Source organism: Hetaerina americana, unplaced genomic scaffold, assembly GCF_022747635.1.
Source record: "Hetaerina americana unplaced genomic scaffold, ioHetAmer1.1.p SCAF_12, whole genome shotgun sequence".
NCBI classification, from domain to species: Eukaryota; Metazoa; Arthropoda; class Insecta; order Odonata; family Calopterygidae; genus Hetaerina; species Hetaerina americana.
Window position 1 is genome coordinate 20,249,333 of NW_027286292.1, and position 23,210 is coordinate 20,272,542.

The window sequence follows — 23,210 nt, forward strand, 5'->3', positions numbered from 1 at the left end:
ATGGTAGAGGCCTGGTAACTAAAACGCTGAGTCACATATTTGGTTCTACTTGATCAGATTTGGGCCATGCACGATTATAGATAGTAGTTATTACCTTGTCATTCACAATAGAAATCATTACCACAGAAATAAATAATGTACAGTTGTAATCGAGACGATTGTGACTTGGGTTCGATGTGATAAGAAATATGCAATGTTCGCAATCTCTGATTGCGGCTTGAGTGAGGAGGATGACGAAAAAGACTATAGAAAGATAATTTCCAAACAGATACACGCTCATTATCTTTAAATAAGGTTTGAAATATTGTTAATTAGAAATTTAACCATAAATAAGTAGGCATGAGTATATTAATGGTTACTCACTACTAAAACCAAAATATAAATTAATCAAGCTGATTTCACCAAAGTGCACGCTCAATACATAGCTACTTGTCCTTTATGTTATGGAAAATGATCCGGGCTCTTAGATCGAAGTAAATGCTAGAATTTGCGTCATCTCGGCAACACCACGAAACAAATGAGAACTCATCTGCTCGAAAACTTTCAAAATGAGAAATAACTTAGTGGCATAATACTGAGACGTCTCCAAGGACACCTTTACCCATAGATTCCGAAAACTACCGTAAATATGCTGAGCAGGGATCGAACCCGCAGCTTTGAATTTAGAAGCAGCTGAAGAACTCTCTGCTTCACCAGACAAGAAGCGTAAATTTATTCGGAGCAGCAGGGAGACCCAAAGTTTGGGAAGTCTGCATTTCCTTGAATCGGTGTTAGGCTGGAAAATGGGGTTGAGGTAGGGTTTACGTTTGCGGAGACGCCGAAAACGAAAACTATAACCGATGCGACTACTGCAAAGACATCCCCATGGGAGAGGAAAAAGTTCTCAATTCATGAATATTTTAATGTACTCAAATATCTGGGACACCTTTTGAGCGCTTGCACTTCTACTCATGTACAGCGCACAGGTTAGAGCTACGCCCGTTACCAACTGACTAATACATTCAGAGCCGATTACGTATTTTAAATTAGAAATAGGTGCTTGGAGTTTTTGAGCCAATCTAAATATAAAACCTTAATTCAACCTTACACTAGGAGTATTGATCTATTCATCAAAATGTACATCAATAAAATATAAATCTTAAATTCTTTTTTCAATAATTCCTGCAGATAACACGATTAAATTTTATTTTTGCCAAAAACTGCATACTTTTGAATAATTGCATCACTATTTCTCAGAAATGGGGCCTCATATTAACGCGAAGAATAATATAGACATATATATGGGTCGCGGTAGCCCAGGGGTAGAGTGTTGGACTACTGATCGGCGGGCCCGGGCAAGCCTCTCTGGGCACCTGCAGCTCCACCTAAGCTATGAGATTTTTCGGGTACCAGATCTTCATAGGAAACAATAACAGGGACAGAGAAAGGAACTAGTCCCCTATCTTGATATGTGAATTTCACACGCTGTCGGGCTTAGCACTGGGTGAACTCTACCATCACCTACCAAACCGAACTATTTTACTTCAGTGGATTACTGTGTTAATATATTATATATTTGCTCCGTTACAAAATAAGGGTTATTTTCAAATTATTATTATTTATTAGGTAATCTACCGGTTAAGGTAGGTTTTTCGATGGGCACAGCTACTAAATAAATATTTTGTGACTCCTAGCAAAACACAACATCCTACTCTACATCAGGTCCCTCCCTCTTCATCTCTGAGTACCTTCTTCCTCCCTTCATCCCGTCCAACATCCCTATTCTGTTCCTTCCCTTTCCTCTTTGCACAACATTCTCCCCTCTATCACAGTCTTTAACAGTCCACTGCCGGACAATACCCCCTTCATCCACTTGTCCTGCCTCCATAGGATTTCTCCCACCAAACCCCTGGCCTCACCCACCATACCAAGTACTTCCTCATTTGTTTTCTTCTCTGTCCGTTTCACCTTCTCCATTCTTCTCCACATCCACATTTCAAAAGCCTCCAGTCTATGTCTATCCTCCTGCTTCAATGACCACGTTTCCGCGCCGTACACCGCTACGCTCCATATCAATGTTTTTACGAGTCTTTTCTTAATATCCTCACTTAACGTCCCTGTCATCAACTCCCTCCTTGTAAAAGCCTCTTTGCCTAGCGCAATTCTTCTCCTTACGTCCCTACTACTTTGACCGTGTTGATCCAAAACACTTCCGAGATACGTAAACTGTTCTACCTGCTCTAGTTTTTGCCCTCCTATTCTAATGTTTGGCTTAGCCTTTTTCTTTCTAGAAAATCGCATAACCTTTGTTATTATTAAAAACTTTTTTAAATTAATATTATATTCATTGGGTAATATGGAACGCTAATGACATTTGGTGTTAGACAAAAGGCATCCATCTCTGGAAAATAGTTTCTAAAACCTATTAAGAACTTCCCCTATAAACTATATTCAAGTATATCAGTCAAGGTAAGTCTGAATGAACAGCCATTCTATGCTATTTCTGCATACGGAAGGGAAAAAATTATCTAACCGGACAAAAACGGTCTCATCAGTCCTACAAAAATACGCCTTTACGCAACATTCATCCCTGCATTGCTACTTCTCTGGGGATTCAAAAAGAGTAAAAAAGAACACCACCTAGTTTACGTGTTTCATCGTATAACGGCCACTTACCATCAGAGGGAAAACTCTTAAGCGACAATAGAACTGCTGACTTCTAAAAAGATCAAAGATGCTGTCTTGATGGAAAGGAGATAACGGGGAGTAGGAATCAAAGGGGATGCTGAAAAAAAGAAACCGACGTGCCCGTTGATTTATACGGATCGATGAGGGAACTTCGAGGTTTTCTTATCCCTCTCAAGAATCAGGACTGAAGAAAATATAGTCATGCATTGTGTATTTGGTCCCGTTGGTTATACTATAAAGCTATTTTGTGTAAATGTAAAATTGCTATCTATGAACGACTCTAATTTCTACATATTTATCAATAGTATATATATATACGAGGGTCATCCGGAAAGTAGTACCCGTTCGTGAAATAAAGACACAAAAGTAAATATTAACAAACATAAAAAATTTTATTTGAAAGAGGATACTTTAAACTACTTCTCAACATAATCTCCAAGCAAATTAAGGCATTTGTCATAACGTGTGACAAGTTTCTGTATTCCTGCTGCATAGTCCTTCGCCGCCAGCTCATTGAGATACGCGAGGGACCCATCTTGCACAAATTTTTGCATAATGCAGATGGTGTTTAACAATTTCATGAACAATTGTTCGAGAAACATTGGGAAAATGCTCACAGATGTCATCAATTGTGACGCGCCGATCGTTCCTCACGAATTCGTCAACTGAGCTCACCAGTTGGTCTGTAATGACAGACGGTCTCCCCGAACGCTCATCGTCGTGTGTGTTCCCCCTCCCCATGTTGAAGTTGCGACACCACCGCCGAACAGACGACTCGTCCATTACATTGTCTCCATACACCTCCTTTAATTGGCGATGAATATCACATGGGCGAACGTTTCTTGCATTGAGGAATTTAATCACTGCCCTCACTTCACAACTGGCGGCGTTCTCAATTTTTTTAAACATTGTAAACAATCACAGAAACAACACAGGCAATGCTAGCGTCACGCAACTTGGCTCAGAGAAGGCAGACAAGCCACTGAAGCTATCTGACTTCGTCCAGCGGCTACTCGCGTCGTCAGCACTTCATGCGGCACGAACGGGTACTACTTTCCGGATGACGCTCGTATGTGTATGTGTATATATATATATATATATATATATATATATAATACATTAATAAAAGAGGATCGATTTTATTGATAAATAATAATAAGTAATGTTAAAATAATTCAAAAGCTTTATTTAAAACCAATACGCACTTAATAGCTAATCATCAACTATGAACACTTTTTGCACCATGCACCTTTTCCGGTCGGCCTTCGAATTACAAGGCACCGCTACCTGAGAGAAATATTTAAAAATATTTTTTCTGTAAAAAAATGACAATGATCATGGTAATATACCTTTGGTGCGGCAATAACTCCAAGCACCTACTTGCGATCAAATTGTCCTAATATAAATTAAAGTGATCATATGGATGGAACGCGAGGAGAAATTTGTGTCCGTCTTTTTCGGCTACTTTAACGGATCACAAAAGGTGCATCCGTAAAAGTAATCGCAGTCTTTTGGAAAGAGAAAACGTCGAATCGAATCGAATAAATGCTATAACGATAATAAATAGTGAAAAGCAAATTGAAGTCATTTTCCTTTCACCATTCATTTCCTCCCAAGAATAATATTACATGTGAATTTAGAATAAATATATATTTATTAAAATATCCAATCGTAATAGCAAATATGTATACGAATAATTCGAGAATTGGATTGTTATCAGACCTTTCGTTCCCGTGAGGGCCGACGTAGGGTCTCTCACTATCACGAATCAGGGTATCTCGTGATCGACTAGGACCACCTTGCCCACACCCTCCAAAACCCTCGACGGACGCGGGGAGAGCTTGAGACGTTCTACGCGATCGAAGGGAGCCGTAGAATCGCTGTTGGATCGGCGAGAGAGTCGGAGCGTCGGGTGTCGTCGTGAGTTCCCGGGAGACGGAACCGGGGATCCAGCCACGGGGGTGAGGACGAACGCCGTCTCTGAGTGCTCGGGAGGCTAAGGGACTGCGGGAGGATGGAGAGTGGGGATTGAGCTTTATCCACCGCCTGCGAAAACAGGTAGCGGGTGGAGGGGAATGGTGGCTTTGTTTCAACTTTGGTGAACTGGACCATTCGTTGCATAGAAACTTGTGATCACTGAGCACATAAGTATTATTTAAAAACGGAGTATGCTGGTGAGTTGAAGTAATTGACTATCCGTGTTAATTGTTTCGTTATTACTATATTCACCAGCTAAATCTGACAGTATACTCCGTTCAATTCTAATGCAGAAAATCCTAATTTAATTTTATTCATCATCACCGTTTAATTTTATATTCGCCGTAAGATAACAGAATAATATGTGAAGTGGTAAATTTAATTGCTTTTTTACCGCATTAGGTATAATGCTACCAATAGATTGTAACTACGTACCACCTATCGCAAAGAAAGGAAATAAATCAAACTTAATTTTTGAAAATGCGTTTTGACCTCAAAAGGTTGTTTCATAGGTATTTCGTTACATTGCCATAGGAGTGACATTTTTACTTCTGAATATTTTTTATGGAATCTAAGGATTTTTCGCATGACTTAATAACGCAAGAATCGCATGACTTAAGATTATGATTCGCTTCACCTGGGCGGGGTTTAAAGTTTTTTCACCAGTGAATGTTTACTCCCAGGGAGAGGAAGATTGCAGAGCAAAGAGAAGTAGGAATAAAATTGAATGAATCACTGAGGCTGAGATTCGTGCCAGCTTTGCTAGGGTGCCATCACTATTCATCGTGAGTCCATGCAATGCACTCCAGAGACAAGAAGCGAGATAACTCAAAAGAAGATAAGATATAACTCAAAATTTGGGGATGGGAAATCTGGCAGCTCCCCCATGAGTGCTTAACCTGCAAGGAGACAGAAATGCGGTGTCTAGACACTGAAAGTGACTTCCGCTTCGAATGACAAGAATGAACTCTTGAAAAGATACTAACGGAAGAACGAAAAATGGACTCCAGGTTAATGGAGTTTGGTTTCGTAAAATAATACAAAATACAGTAGTTATTTAGCTAAAGAGTCACCCTTTTACCATTAAATTTCATACATCCTAAAATATTTACTCATGGCGAACTTTAAACATATTCTCAAATGCCTTTTTAATATTTTGTACTTGCAAACTCTGATCAAAGTAACAACTAAAAATTGCAGAAGAATAAAAAATTAATAGCGATATTGCTATGGATAATTATTAAATTACAGAATTATTATTTATTTCTAGTGGACAAAATTATAATATGATATGAACTGCAAAAACTATGCATGCGAAAATAATGGATAGAGTAAACTTAAAAACTGGCATCGCGATGAGGTAAATGAAGAATACCTAATTTACAAGAGAGTAGAGAATTTGATAAAGAGAAGGTTTATAAGTAAGGGCTATTCATGCTTATGATAAACTATTCCATATTTAAATGTAGAAATTTATAGGGAAAATGCTATTTGATAATAAAAATAAAGAGCAATAGTTAGAATATATTCAGATCCAGTCCGCTATACATTTTCCGTAGAGCTAACACGTTTCTCCAAGCACAACATTTTCACATTTTGTATTATATAAAAATCAATAAGTATAAACCGTTATAATCAGTCCGTTCCATTTAGTCCACTTGTCCTACAACGCCAATCAAAGGATTACTAAAGCCTATGTCGAATATAAAGACTCTTGCCGTCGCATATTTGCCTGCAATAAAATAAAACATGCAAGGATTTGCAATAAGAGATTTCTTTAAAAAAAAGTAGTTCACTCTGCTCCAGACTACATGCAATCATATAAAAACTATTTCTATACAACTGTTAATGTTTCTGTTCATTTAATCTCATCGCTGATCGCAGGAGTTTCTTCGAAGATAGTCTCCAGCAATCGTGGGAATTGGTGGAAATCATGAAACGAGTTAGCGTGTGAGACGCTGGATCTGAAAAGGCAAGAAAAGCGAGAAGTTTTTGGTGGCGTTGAGACGGCACCAGAAGGTTAAGGGAGTGGGGGAGGCAGTGGGAGGGAAAGGCCGGGGGGAAATAGATGGTAAGAAAAACAAATGACTCCTTTTTGGCCAAAATTTTGTTCTAATGGCCCGAGCTTTTATTTAATCCTACACCGAAGCTATATTAAAGCAAAATGACCCATATGGTTAACTCGAAGTAATTTGGAAAGAAAAACAACTACGTAACTCGGAGCGATCAGACATTGCGCATGATGAAATGGAGGAATTAGGAATTGACGAGGGTGCCTTGCAGAGAACCGTGTTAAAAATGATGCCTTAGTATATTTTACGGGTCCGTCAGGGTTCAAATTTACGCCAAAAATGCGAAAAGGTGAAGAGAGAATATCCCAATGAGCTTAATCGGAGGCGTGAACCACAGAGGACTCCACAGCCAACGGAAACAGAGATACCTTTAGTATAGAAACACGGGGCTGTTTGGAATGAGAGTCATCACGTGACGACCGCTCAAGACTTAGCTGACACCATCAGAAGTGAGTCCGGAATACGGCCAAGGTGAGAAACGATGGACCGGAGTGGGTACTTTCAAAGGGTTTTATAATGGCCCAAAATAGTCGATCATCTCCGACTCTAATCTCTACACATGTATTTTCCAATTAATTTTTACCCAGCTTTTAGGGGAAGGCCTTGATCTTAGGGCATGGGATTTATATTTTTTGAGTAGTCATGGGTTTCGTGACATCAGAAATAATGTTTGTGAACCTATGTGTAGCTGCTGATTTTCTATCTAACGTCAGGGGACACTTCTATATTTTATTTATAGCAATAACTTTTGTCGAAGCCGGAGGTACGAATTATAGTTGTATAGGAAAACTTCTCACGTTCTTTACCATGGAAACTATTGGCAACAAATCATGAGTTAAACAAAAAAAAATTATTCACGGATTTACAGAGGATAAAATGTGGATTAAATCTCAGTAAACGATTTTATTGCTATTTTACTTATTAGAGAGACAGGTATTCCAATGGATATTCATGTAACCAGACTAGAATCTGTTTTCGAGATGTTACTGGGCAATGAAAAGGCGAACTAACTATGAAAGAGGAATCTGTATTTGGCTAATTAATATAAATTGAAAATGTTTTGATAAATCACCACGAGTATCACCTAGTAGTAATTTTTAAGGTAATATTACTCATTAATATTTCATTATAGTTTAACTGCTAAACTATCCACCATAAACTTTCGCGAAATTTGAATTTTAAGGTTCTACATCAATCCACGGGCAATGAAATAGCCATAACCTACGCCATATTCAACATACTGTTAGAGTACGAATCCTTGGTTGGGTCCATGAAAAAGAATAGCAAGTGTGTGATTAGTTGTGGGTGAGAAACGCATTTAAAATTCCAGATTTCTCAGCCCGGAATACATTAGATGATGAAAACAACAGCGGCATCTTTCTTTTTCAAGCAGAAGACGTGACTATGACTGCAAAATAGGCGAATTAAAAAAAAGCGTGAGCCTGAACACCGCTTCATGCGCCGGGACATCACCTGTGTACAGAGGGAAGGAAGGTCTTTTTGCCGGTAGGGGCTAAGACGCGCGGGATGGCGCGGAGTCGTGCGGACGGCATGCGTTTGACGGAGAGAGGGCGATGCAGCGGGCAGAATTACCAAGTGTAATGGGAACGATGGGAAGGGGAGGGGACCCAGAGGAGGGATACCTTGGGGGAGGGCTGGAGAGCAGAAAGAGTCGGCCCTGAGTGGGAGGGGGGGCAGAGAACGGAGGGGAGGGGGGAATATGGCGGCCGAGTAATAATGGGTGGGTGGGCGGGGAGGGAAGAGGTAGGTAAGAAGTCGGAAGAAGGCGGAATGGGGTATAAGACGTTAGTTTCTTCGCCTCGGGGGAGGTAAGGCGAGGGGAGGCGAAAGGAGGGAGAGGGTGGGAGTGGGGGCGGGGGTAGGGGGTGGGACTGACGTCCCTTCCCTCCCAACCCTCTCAATTTTTTTCCCCCCCGCTAGACATCTTCCTAATGACGGAGAAGCGTAAAAACGGGTTGGGAAGGTATTACGACTCTTGGATCCAGAAGCGGCTGGAGGAAGCTCTCGGAAAAGGGTTGGGGTATAATCAAGCGCCGCAGACATTAAAAACCCAAAAAGTATTCTGATTCGCATTTTCGACTCCTTTAAAAGCGGTCCCTAGACGGGGTGTGTCGGGATGAAGGGGGCTGGTCGGGTGGGAGAAGCGGAAGGAAAGGGGGATAAGAATATTGGCTCCCAGACTTGCACGGCGCCCTAACCTCAAAGCCGGTCTTCCTTGACTCGGATTCGCAGCTGGAACCAAGATCACTCTCAAGCGGAGGAACGTTGATATTTTTGGTTGGCTCTCGATTAGTTTGATAGCCTGTAAACGACATTCATCGGTATGCTGGCCTAATTTCGTGCACGGTCTTCACTAACACCAAAATTCCTGGTCGCAGTCTCTGAAGCCAACGCTTGCTGAATTCTTAGGCAGATTACAAACGCACAACCCGGTTGCCATTAAAATATACAGGTTCAATGACAGTGCGCTAAGCCTACTTCGAAAATGTGATTTTTTTTTCCTAGAAACGCTTGCCCAATGGGCTTAGCTTCGTTTCACAATAGCAGTGAGAATATAAAGGTTTTATTTAAGAGAAAAAATTAAAGAGGAAGTTTAAAAATTATTTACTTCTTTTCCCCCTGAGATAAGTATGCGAATCGTTTCGTGAAAATATCCACTATTAAGAAATCACAACCCAAATGAGATCACAATTTTAAATACGCCTGCTTACAGGTTCGTTCGTGGTAATTTATGTGCGATAAAAAATAGCGCTAGACTCTTACCGACAGAATACGAAATATAAAGCATGAGCATTTGGTTGGAGCAGTAAAGCAGTTTTTGGAGTTTTTAAAGTATGGGATTTAATAATACCGTAAATATAATATTCAATTTCCACAGCAAAGAGAGTATAAGATAGGAAAACTAAATGCATGCCAGGATCTAAAGAACATCATAAAATTGAGTAGACTTCTTCATTTCCTATAATTTATCTCAAAATATTTCTAAGTGTTCTTGGTCACACGCCTCAATACATAATTTCTCATGATTGAAAACTATGAGATTTTTGGAATTGTCGTAATGTGAAAGGCCAAACTATATTCAAGGTGATTCATAAGTTGGTCTGAATTAGATGAATGGTTGATTGAAAGGAGATTATTCTGAATTTCTATTCTACCTGCGGACGTTACGGAGTTGCACTATTCCGATTTAGCTCCATTGTTAGCCCGCGTGGCCGAGTGAATGTGAATGTTCCTCTCTGACATAAAACACTTTCCCAGCCTTAAACATGAAAAAGTTAATAAACCTCATTCTGGCTATTCAGTATAATACAGCGTTATCAATGACATTTCTAAAATTTAATTTTAAATGCATTACTCATTAATTACCGGTGAATCAGTTACTAAACAGTGTCTTAGAATCAACTGAATAAAATATAGTTTAGTTTTCGTGTCGTGAATACTGAGCCACTTATTATTTTGTTTGCCATGGTTTTGGTTATTTTTCATTTGTCCAAATATCAGTGTTCTTTTAATGGCGATGGGTTGAACTATTGAAGAAATAATATAAATGAAAGGGCTGTGCTTGAGCAAGAGACGGACTGCAGAACTATCACTTGTTTAATAGGCTATGCTCGCAGCATGATATTTCAAAGTGAGCCGTCCAAGTTTCACCCAAAAACATATCCCTCTGAAGGCATGGAGAAAAACAATAAAACATTGCATTATTTAGAATCATCAACAATTCAGTAAAATTGCTTGATGCGCCAAAGTGACGAAAGAAGTGAAATGCCTCCAATCCCACAGTTTCATTCTTGAGGCATCTAAAATAATCAAAAAAACTCAATGCAGCTTCAAAACAACTACACCTTCTTCACTCATGGCGGGCACTTTCTTCAATGACATAGGGAATGACTCCAGGAATAGGGAATTCGGGAGTGATACCATTTTTCTAACGATGAGGCGGCGAATTTTGGTGTTGAGTCTGTAGTAAATATCCCATGAAAGACTAGTTTCTGACCCAATGTAACAAGGATGCAAGTGACCTCAGCATTAGAACAAGTTTACTCCAAATTAGTTAAAATGTACCGAAAGTTGCTAACGACGACAAAGATTTTTATTGAACCAGTCAACAATCAACACGGATAAATTTGCCGTGTATATTCCATCATTTAACTATAACCGTATCTTGGCATTCATTAATTCAAACGATACTCAATAGAGTGATATCTGCTGAAATAGCAACACACTTTCAATTGGTAGCGATTTTTGTGAACAGATGTACGACGAAAACTTAAACAAAGCAATCATGTTAAAGCAAGGGAAGCGGGGGATCGTTCAACATTCCAGCGATACCGTCGATACATTTTTTCCACTTATTTCGTGAATATCATTATTATAGCCGAAATCATCAGCTGTTAAAATTCGCTGATTACCCATTACAACATTTTAAAGCGTTCATGCCTCGTACATTCTTCGGCGAATGCCTCCCGTCGGCAAACGATTGCAGACGAGAGTAGCAAAGAAAAATTAAAGTCATTCTCTCCCAGAATGAATCAGCAGAAATTCGTATATGTAAACGTTGTGCTTCAGCGACTTCAAGAGGTATCATTATCTTAATGTTTGAAAACGCAATACTAAGTTGAACTCATTTATTTCACTGCCAGAAAACATTAGGTTTCTTCTTTAACTAAATGATAATAATATCAAAAATTACATTAGAGTGGTATGATTACTCCATTTTTCAAACCTTACACCTTGGGGAACGGATAAATTGTCCATGACGAGAGTGATAAATTTAGGGCATGGAAACATTAGCTGGAAACGTTGATGTATTTTGAATGAATTCGGGAGGAAATGAAATTACAAGACTTACCGAGGGATTCCTTAGGTCCCAGTGGCGCAGGCCTTCGGTGTGAAGTAAGGAATCCTGGTTGACTCTCTCCACAAGGTAAAGGCTTCTGGAGCCACGGCGCGACGAACCATGATACAGCAGTCCTGACCCATCCACGGGATCTTCGTCGTGATAAGCGTAGATTACCCTCATTGTGTCATTCTGTAAAAAATAAAATACTTTCATGAGTCATCGCGGCACCAATGTTTATGGAATACTACTATTTTGAGATTTTATTCACCATAAAACTTAACGATTTCTTCAGAAGGAAAATTTAAAAGTTTGCTGCAGAATATAAATGTTCATTCGATAGGGAAAACGCAATTTGCTTTTGACGCGTAAGACGTAAATCCCACATTATCGCATACCGCCGTTTGGGAAACTAAGTGGAAATAGCAGGGAAAAGTGATAACTTAAAAGAATTCCAGAATTCCCTGACATCGTCAGCATTCAGAACAATTTTAATGTGGTTTTGATTAGATAAAATATATTCCGGATGAAAGTGGCTGTAAAAAACACACATTGAAATTTCTTTTTGTTTTTCAACCTCGCTTATGACTAATACTTTCGGAAAACGGGTTTTATACCTCTCATATTTGTACACCCGAGCTATTCGTGGTGACAAATCATAAAATATGAAAATGGAAACGTGAATTAGGAAAATGAGCTCAGCAAAAGCAGAGGCGAAATAGTCTAGTTAGCTGCTAACTGAGCAACCCTGGCAAACAGATAACTAGATAATATCCCTCGGGTCCGCGAGCCAGGATTTTCCTGGCATTTTTAGCACCATTGGTGTTCTAAAATCCGGCAATGAGTACTTTTAGAGACGGAAGATGTGAATTCGGCTTCTGTTATGACTATTCTTACAATCACCCTTAAGACTTCCACAGTAATAATATACTCATTATTATATTCAGCAATAAAATAAACACAAAAATAACTCCAAAACTGTATTAAAACGACTGTTCTGAAAAGTGTTACAAGGTCTGACCCAAAAACAAGTCCTTTTCTTGCCGTCTTATTCGGCTCAAAAGTTGTTATCAACAAAGAATTTGTGCCTCAGGGACACACAGAAAACAGTATGGTTTGCGTGAAAGTCCTAAAAAGGCTGCGGAAAGAGTGTAACGCATCAAGAAGATCTAAACCAACTGGAGGCTGAACCACGACAACGGCTACCACACCTCCTTCCTCGTGACTGAATATATGGCCAAGCATAAGGTTGCAATGCTCCCCCTGCCGCCTTACAGTCCCGATGAGGCATCTTCAGAATTCTTTCGGTTCCCAAGAATAAAAATGAGCTCGAAAGGCAACCATTTTGGAACGCTGGATAATTTCAAATAGAACGTGACCAGGTTCCTGAACAGTATTCCCTTCTACGCCTTCCAGAAAACGTACCGTGACTGTCAGAGGCGCTGGCATCGATTTTTCGATGCACAGGTGTGTTATTTTGAAGAATTTTCGCAATTTTTACTGCGATCTGCAATAATTTTTTCCCGATCTACTCTTCTTATTATTGGGACTGGCCATGTTTATTTTCCAGCAAATATTATTTCACAAAAAAACACATTTCCTTAGCCATGACAAAAATGACATAGTAAATACAAAGTTAACATTGAAATGTTAGTCTTTTGCTATAGTTGTAGTCATTATTGTAAAATCTTCCCTGAAGTTCACAAAAATTTAGTTCTGATTTTACACAAACAAGATATATGAAAGTACAACTAAATATGTCTCAAATTTTTATGAAAATTCTGTCACTAAAGATTTCTATTTTCTCGATACAATGGCCTTACATCAGAATGATATACTAATTTGATTTATTATACTAAAAATCTAAACGCGTCCCCTTAATAACCCTCTTAAATGAAATGGTAGTTAAAATCCATGGAAAGTGAAAATGGAGATGAATAATAAAATTGCCTCCCCCATTGCAAAGAAAGTAACGTGCATTTCATATAATCATACCAGATTTCAAATTGATACGACTTGCTCCATTCGAGGGAATGTTCTACGGAATACTCTTCTTGGAAATGCTTCATAAATCCCGGTGGCGAAGTGACATTTTTCAGTGCTACGGGTGGCGATGTATAATATCCAAAAAATGAACAACTTGTAAAATGGATAACTCATTCCAATTCCGAGGGACGAAATTAAAGTTGGCGCTTGCAGTAGTATATCTTTCTCCAAGTTTTTCCGTTCACCCAATGAAAACTTCCTCTCTCTTTTCTCGCTCGAGGAGAAGCCTGAGAATGTCTTCAGTGTCCTGCTTTTCAATGGTGAGACGTTGCGGGTGAGAGGTCGGGAAAATATTCAAATTACACCGACGTGTGATTCGGCATACGCTCCAAACTCAGTATAAGTGATCTCCGACTGGAAAATGCTGAAAGGTTCCAGGCGAGATAAAGAGCGGTTGGATGTCAACCACAGGTTTTTGGCGTGTGTCCTTGAGTACGTGGATCAATGAATAGCAACAACACCTCACAGGGAAGTTTTGAAGGAAATGCTTCTCCGCGTTAACAAAAGAGAATGGCACATGGTTTCAAAAAAAACAAGGATCTACATCGCAAAAGAACTGAATCGGGTAAGTTTTTTTAAGGATCGGGGTTTTGGAGAGTGGAGTGGGGATAAATATACTCGTGCATGCGAATCGAACGCCTTACTCACCGAATAGATCAACTCCTCCGACACGACGGAGGGCATTTCTTTACCGCGGAGGTCGAGGAGGGGGTGGCGACGAAAAACGCCATGTGGCCATCATTCCCTCCGGTGGAGGCGACCGCGGTGCCATCCATCTAGCGACCCGGCCCCGGCACGCGAAACAGCACTCGAGTGGGGGGGCAAAGGGTGGGCGCAGAGGGTGGGAGGGGGGAAAGGTGGTCATGAGGGGGCAAGAATAGGGGGAGCCTATTGGAGTGGGCGAATCCCAGAGCAGGGGAGCGAAGGGAAGGGAGAATTCCACATGCGAGGAGGAGGAAGAGAGAGAGGGAGACAGACCATCCCTACACGCGTTTCTCTTTTTCAAAGGCAACAACCCCTAGGGAGTGGGAGATTGGAGGGCGCTGCTCCTCCACCTCTATGGAAGCTCCTTCTCCCCGGTGGATGGCAATCTGTCTTGAGGCCAGAGATTATTTTGATAAATCTTTCATCGAGACTACTTACTATGCATTGCGCGATTAGAGTTTAACGGGAGTCGGCTAAAGGTTGGATGGTCGATGTTTGGTTGTGATGCGGGCTCACCTCCAGTGACGTATGAATCACGACCAACAAACGATTTTTGAAAAGTTCTCTCGGGGACGAGGAAGGCATGCGGATAAGTGCAGGCAAAACCAAAATGTGAATATCAACGTTTATGGCACGGATTATATTGTGCCTTTGTGCTTGTGTGTGTGCACTTTTTTACGTCCTAAAACACGACCATTGTGAGTAGTATTTTACGATGGATTAACGACTTAAATCTAATTTTACGATGCTTGCCTTTTTCGGATGATTGAAACATGATTTTATGAGGGTTGTTTACGACTCAACACCAACGTCGATTGATTTCCATGCTAGTATGTTTCCCGGTAGTGAACTGGACAGCAAGTTACATGACAGGGATACATCCATCAACAGCTAAATACTACTAATTTCTTTTATTGCCAGGCCAAGGAGGGATTCAAAAATACCCTACACTAACCGAGAGTAATAAAGTCATTTTCAGGGTGGTATACATATTTTCCAAAATTAGCCATTTATTTAGTATTAGTGAAGATGCTAGCCTTTTTGTGATTATTTAAGTCAAGCCGTAAGAACATTAATCGAATAGATATTTAATATGCATATTTAGAGTTCGTGTATGGTCTACACGTACATTGAACTTAAACATCAGTACCATCCATCACTTCTTAAATGTAGTGTCTAAAATAAGACCTTCAATACAGTTTCTTGTTCCTGCAACATTTACCTATTCCAAAGGTAACACATGAATCATTCTTCAACAATAAACTTCCCAGTAAATAAGACAAATAGGGTAATTTTCACCTTGTGGATGTTTGAAACCATTGTAGCAACTGATAGAAGTCGAGACCAAGGATATAGAAAAAGTCTAATCATACACTTGATCAAATTAATTGCTTTGCTTAAGCGAATCAAGTTATCTAATAACTATGGGAGAAAATTTGTATGATAAAATCTAAGGAAGACATTTATAATAGCAGATATTACGAAAGTAACAGTTTCAAATAATAACAATAACTGAGTATACGTGAAGTAACCTCAAGGTTGAGGGGCTAATCGAATAGTTATGAGGAATATCAAACATAGACTGAAAATAAACAAAAGGGATGAATAAAGCAGTGACAATGCTCTTGAGCCAGAACACGCCTTCCACTCACCTATTAATTTATTTTGAAGCTTCTCTAGGGCATTCCATAACGTACTGAATATCGTCGTACTCGGATATGATAATGCTCAATTGGTAAAATGTGTACTGATGTGAAACAAGAGGAGATTAGGCAGTCGCTATTAATTGATAAGCGGGCCCTAATTCCGCTCCCTAAATTGCATGTTATTATTATGTTTTCCAACTAGAAGCTACGATTTTATTTTAGATTAGAAAATGTAGTATGTAATCTAAACCTGCACCCCTCGAATAGTTTAATGGTTGATAATCCAAGAGAATTAAATAAAGTAAATACTATCTTTCCCTTTAAGACCTTATCTCCACATGGCCGCTCAAGTCCCGTGTATCTGACCGCAAGCATGTCAAATATCTCGACTACCACTACACGGTTCCCAACCATACGAACTCATCAAATTCATTTGTTTCGTTATTTTCCCTTAAAACTCAGCTTCAAAAGATTTAGGATTCATTAATGAAGATTACGACCAGAATCCATTCAGAAGATCCAATTAAAACTTAGGAAACAAAAGCGACATCATTAATTAAGAGATGCGGGGCGTCGATTTCGTGTCAGCGTTTACTATCCGCATAGTGGGTGAAATGGGATTCCTTGATTTATTCTTTGTCCCTGCAATTATTTTTGGTGGGAGCTACTATTAACCAGATCATCTCCTGCATCAACGAATAAAAGGTGAGTGGCTCGGTCGTAGGTATCATTGTTTGTAGTCGTTAAGATATCGAGCACATTACTATTATTGCTAAAACAATAAAGAAATAATTTAATCCAACATCACTCCCTCGATGTAGCAATCACGGTGATCACGAGGTTGGCTCTAGTCTCATTACCAATTACAGATTTGGCGATCACAAAAAATGGGAGTTAGACACAGCTATAGACATTACAACTAATGCACTCCTTTTTCCTACCATTTATTCAACAAAATATCATTAATGGCTGACTTTCCAACACCCTCTACCATTCGCTACTGGAGGAGGCTTGCAGTATAACTTGTAATAAAGTCGATAGAGTAGAACCGATGCCATGAGGCATATCAAAGCCCCCATTATGAGAATGTTAGGAATATAAGAATTATATAGGGGAACCGTTAAAACGATTCGGAATAGCGTCTATGGTATCGTCTTGCGTCAACAAGGTTACTAAAGTGTAAATGGATTGTTGTCTTAAAAATATATTTAAAAAAACTTCGAAAAGACAGTTGTACATCAAAACATCCTGTATGTACATCAAAAAAGTTTGAAGAATAGGATCATTTATACAGTTATACAATCGAAAAAAGAAAAAGCCGAATATATAGTTAAAGTATATCCTTTCCCGAACTCAAACATCCCAATACAAGGTTTTGTTTAGGTAATACAAGGATTTATGTATTTATCATATACATTGTGATTTTTGGATGAAACTCGCAGAAACGAACAACAGTAAGCATTTTATCATTGCGATGGCAGGCTATTAGCATGAAAATAAACTGTTTCAAAATATAATTTTGGTTGTACTAGTTTGAGTATCCTATCATGTTAAACCCCATTCATCAGAAAACAGACGAATTAAAGATAAAGGTACCACAAGTCTGATGGTTTTAATAAGCTATTTAATGTGAATTCCATCTATTTGAGTCAAGGCATGGATGGTAAAATGTGACTAAAAAGGGATTTACTTATATTTAAAAGTTATATAAATGACCAGCGTCACCCATATAATGTTTAAGATGCACATAAATAAAATAAATAAATATTTATTATTTATTATTACTAAAAACCACATTGAGGATTACAGGACCGATGCAAGAAATACGACATGGAGATTATCTCGAGAAGCTCAATGGGGTGAGGTAAATTAGCAGTAGGGGAGACAGGAAAAGAAATGCACCAGCGTAAGAAACGTTTGACAAACGTTTGAAAAAAGAGGAAATTGACGATAGGTAAACTAAATAAATACGTAATATAAAGATAATGTCGGACCCGAACCCAGGTTTTTGAGGATACATGTATTTTAGAGGCAATTGGTAAGCTGATTTGGTGAGAAATACAGAAAAATATAAGAAAGAAAGAACTAACGAAGAAGTTGATTAAGTGTGGGAAAAGAGAGGAAATTTCTATGTGAAATTAAGAGAGGCCTAAAATGGGGCGGATATTATATCAAGAAGTAATTTTGATTGGAATGCTGAAGAGCGTGACAGAACAGAGACTCTTATGCTACGTAGAGAAGAGGAATGAAGAGAACAAACCTTTTGGCTGGTTTGGTATGAAAACAGGCATGTAGTAGTAAGAACTGAAGAAAATATTGCGGCAAAAACAATAGAAAGACTAAGTTATATGTATTTAGTTAATATATATTTAAGTCGATAGGAGCATTCTAAAACCTTCATTTGGCTGATTACATGAGAATGAGTGATCTCGTTGCCGAACTCTACCGAAATTCCTTTTGAATTTTAAGAATTACAGAAATGGTTATTAATAAAATGAAACAAGCAAAAGTAATTGAACGCAAATATTTATTAATAAAAAGATAATTAATCTAATAATCATTATTGAATATAAATCATGCCCATACTTGGAGAAAATATTTTCGTTAATTTTGATTTTTTGTGCATATTACTCGGCATAATTAATTCGCAATCAGATATTAGCGCCAAGTAGCAATGATAACGGAAAATCTGAATAAAAATTCGGGAGAGGGGGCGTACATCGCATGAGGTGGGGTGACATTTGAGCGCATACACCGGCATAGTTGAACAAAATCATGACAAACTAGTTAAGTCAAATTTTAACAGTTAGCAGTAGAACACTTTTCCACCACTTTTGTGGCATTCGTTCTTCTACACTCGGTGATCACGTGGCAAACGTTTTGGCCATCTCGACAGTTTCTGGGTGTACAATGAAATAGTCCTGAAAAACCAGAGGGCCAGATCCCGTGCCTGGAGCCGCAACACCAAAATCCACAACGGCAAAAAGATGAGGGCCGGGAGGGGTAAGCCTATCTTCTAAAAAGTGCACAGAAGCATTTAGATTGGAGAGCGTTTACCTTTTTCATTCGGCCCCACATCCCCACCCACAGGAGATCAATCACCGTAGTTCCCCGACACAAATCGCCGATTGTCGGCGCCTTATCTTAGTCGTTTGGAATACAAACGACGATTTCAACGCGGGGACGGCGGGAAAGGAAACTTTGGAAGGAGACTTCGACGGGGAAGGGGCGACGGGCAGATAATGTGGGGATGGAAGCGTAGGAGGCAGGAGAGGGGTGCAGAGGGAAACGAGGGTGGCGTGGGCAACGATGGAGAGAGGGATTTGGTCCAATTATTGCGACTGCTTATGGGCGAGTCGAGACGCAGGCGTGACTGTCCGTGATGATTTGGGCTGTGGACGGGGGCTCGGCGTACAGCGTGCGGGGGCTGGGCTCAAGTAAAAGGGCTCGGCGTGACGTCACGCTCGAAATTTATAAAGGGTTTCGCTCCTCTTCGACTATAATCTCACTTCCAAATTCATGCTGTTCTGCTCCTGTCCTCTTCCTCCTCCCCTCCCCCGCCTTGCGTCCAACTTCGCCGCCAAGATCGGTACACGACCAAAAGCGACCACACCCGGGGAACGGACCATTTTCATAAAGTGAGGTTTATTGAGAATGGGTACTTATGCTCCGCAATTATCGCAAGGTATTTTTTGAGGCAACTGCTGACAACAGCTATTTTAAATGATGTACGCCAAAAACGGCAAAATGTTGCAAATGTAAAGAGTGAATTTGGGCATTTTTACGGAAAAAACTCACGTTCATGCGGAGTATTCACTTGTGGAATCAAAAGAAGAGTGAATGGTCTAAATATAGTTAAAGGATAGAGTATTCAGTGCAATGAGGCATGTGCAGTCGGAATGGATTCTTTGTGATTAATAGAATAAAGCCTTACCGACTACATTGCGAGTTGACAAATCCTAACAAATCCGGATACGCAAAGTAAAATATTTCTCACTTTGATTCCTTCAGCTTTTACATTTTAGTTACGATTAACCAATATATTTTAAAGTCTAAGGATCTCACAGGAGTGCATAAGAATAATTCTAAATTTTTGGACACTAGTCTAAATAAATAGAATTAATACTAGAATATTAAAAAAATCATAGAGGATAAGTAGAAAGAGAAAGCACTACGTAAACATGAACCTAACACGGACATGGTACCCATTTTAAATAAAAGGGCTGTAATATGGATTTATGTGTGCAGAGGATTTAGGACAATAACATATTAGAGGTTTTAATAGGGAGAGAATTCGCAGAAAAGGATGTTTGGGTCTAATATTTCATCCTATAATTTACGAAGTGAAAATAACACGAGCAAAAGCTTGTCTGGGGTTAGTGCCACTGAAGAACGATTCTTAAAATCAGCAATCGATTACTTAAAATTCCAGGAGATTGTATTCAAAGCAACTCTTCGTTTCTCAGGAGAGAAACGAAGAAGTTTTTTTAAAGACAATACAGTTTCAGAATTTAACTACAAGAAATTAGGAGAAAATAGTACATTCGAACAAAGTCATAGACACGAATCCACAGCCTGAATTGCCATTTAATTAATAGCCATACGGATACACTATACCAGTTCCAGCATCTTTGGTATATTGAATCGAATTGACCAATTTAAGGTGAACATCTCAGTGTCTCGTCGCAGATGTACGTGGAGTACGATGACTTTATTCTTTCATTTATTTTACAAACCTGAGTCGTCATGTGCTGCGAGTTACTAAGCAGATGCTACACTAGGAGTCGGATCAACATAGCCATGAATTAACACAGGTAACCTTGAAAGCTCAACTGATAAAAATTTCACCATTTTTGAGAATCCCTCAATATCTTTCTCTCTCTCTCTCTCTCTCTCTCTCTGGGTAAAACGTGCAGGTGATGAAATGGATGGTTATGACGTTGTTAAAAGCGGAATTGAGATATCGGGAGAACGGAAAGTAAATGCTTGAGGAATAGTGGATGTGAAGGAAATTTTATCTGGGGAGGGCGAAGGTTGCTCAGGCTATTTTGTCGATCCGGGCAAAAACAAACATCATGCGCTTTTCCCACAAACTTCGTAAAACGGTAGTTACGGCTTGTACACAACGCTGTTTATTTTAGCTCGACTTGAAGCCTGGTTCCTTTGGGAAGCCGGAGCGAGAGCCGTTCTTCATAGTTGCCGTCTTATCGAACAAGCATAACGGACTAAATTGAGCCAGGCAAATGGAAAATTGCGCGTTCCTTCCTGAAAGGGGTGTGAGACCATTGCAATGGGAGTTCCAGAAGGTGCTGCAAGGTTTCTACCTTCATAGCGGAGGTAGAAAGCGAATTGGCAATCTTACGGATATGACGAATTTCAGAACCTCGAGTCCTCTTACATATTTACTTGGGCTCCGTAGATCTAAAGCTAATGCCTACTTTATTTTATATGCGCTTTCATTATTACTATGATCGAATTGCATCAATGTATGACTACGATCAACTAATTCTCAACCAGCTATCACTGAAGTATCTGAAGATACCCTGGAACAAAAATTACCAAAGACAATATTTTCTTACCGAGACTAACTAAATATACCCCTTAGAACTAATCGCGTTGGAATAATGCTACATTCAAGAAATTGAAGAAAACAGCAAAGAAATATCATCATAAGTATACCTAATACATTTTCCAGGTTCAAGATAAAAGTGTGGCCTCAAAAATTTTCTTTTCATTTCATAAATTTTCCCTCGATTACATACCTGAAGAAATGGAAAGGAGATTAAACAAGTATATAGAAAGTGAAAGTTCCTAAAGTTTGAAATTTAATGCAAGAATCATTTGAAGTAGAATTCAGTTATTATAAGTGGCAAAAGCTGCTGAGGCTCATGACATGAAATACATGACAAATAATACGGAATGATAGAACGTAAGTATGCAATCATGAAATAACTGGGGAACTAACATGGAAAAGAAACATTCAGAGTAACATCAAAATAGGACTAGAATATCCTATATCGTCCAAAAAATATTCATTTGATATATTTCTGCTATTTGGCTTCACTCTTGAACAAGTATGTTTCCGATTAATATATGGAAGAGCCAGCTTCAGAAAGGAGCAAGACGAATGTAGAAAGAAGCGTAAAATGGGGCGAGAGCGAAACGCAGGGTGAAATTTTCACATCACCCACACGATACGTAAATACGGAGGACTGCTCTCCAGATGTGAGATATTCGGGTCCCCTTGGACCAATTCAAATCGATATTGGATATCGGATGGATAGAATCCCAAACTGTGCCGGCCAAGGAAGTCATGAACACTTCACACGGAGACTGTGTCATCGGGCCAGGAGACTGAGGCTCTCTGGCATGCCCCTAATAGTTTCGCAATCAACGGGATCCCTGACACCCGCGGCCACACCGTCGCTCGCTAGCCAGTCGGGAGCATATGACGGACGGAGAGAGGCGTGGGCGCACGCACGACCGAAGGTGGTGTTGGGGAGATGGCCCGTATCGCTTGGCTACCGAAACGAAACTAAAAGAAGTATGTGGGGGAACTTTTAGCCCGAGCGTACCCCCAAGGAATGCATTAGAATTGCCCCTTTTTCCGAGAACCCCAAAAAACGCAGGATGGCGCCAAGCAGAATGGGGAATGAGGAGTTTTTTTCTGAATATGAATAGAAACTTGCTTAAAAAATAAAACAAACCTATTGTTTATAGGGAGCATCATACGATGCGGTCATTTTTCAAGCGTTCTTAAATAACTCTCACATTTATTATGAAATCTAGGGTATTTTTACTATTGCCTTATCATGCATTTATTCCTCGTGATTGAATGCAACATGGGAACTATGCCTATATTGAAGAAATGTGCATTTTTGATGAGACGCCTGAAGAAACTGTTACATTTAGATTTGATTCTTGAAGGAATATAGCTATGCAACGACCAAAACAGCTACTGAGTATTATTCATAGCCAACAAACAGACCAAATAATAACGATAAATTGGAAGATTTTATTTCCTAAAACATTAAATATATCTTTTGTGCCAATTATTTACCAAACAGTGGAAATGAGCTTGTGGTATTTACTTTCAGATGAGTAACACTCCAAATAAGCCAAGTAGTTAACTTATTATCGAATGGAAACTAATTTGTTTCAATATATGGTGAGCTGATGACGTCAAGTCGCAACAGAAAACCATAAAAGTGCCAAAATGCGTAAATTAATGTGAAT

The 23,210-nt window shown here is 39.4% G+C and overlaps 1 protein-coding gene across 1 annotated transcript in view; it reads right to left on the reverse strand.

Moving 5' to 3' along the window:
• olf413 (DBH like monooxygenase olf413) overlaps positions 1–23,210 on the reverse strand; it is an 868,967-nt gene that overhangs the window by 171,351 nt on the left and 674,406 nt on the right. Inside the window, exon 4 of the mRNA XM_071582772.1 lies at positions 11,590–11,769. Coding sequence (XP_071438873.1) covers positions 11,590–11,769 — 180 coding nt within the window. The remainder of the gene's footprint in view (positions 1–11,589; positions 11,770–23,210) is intronic.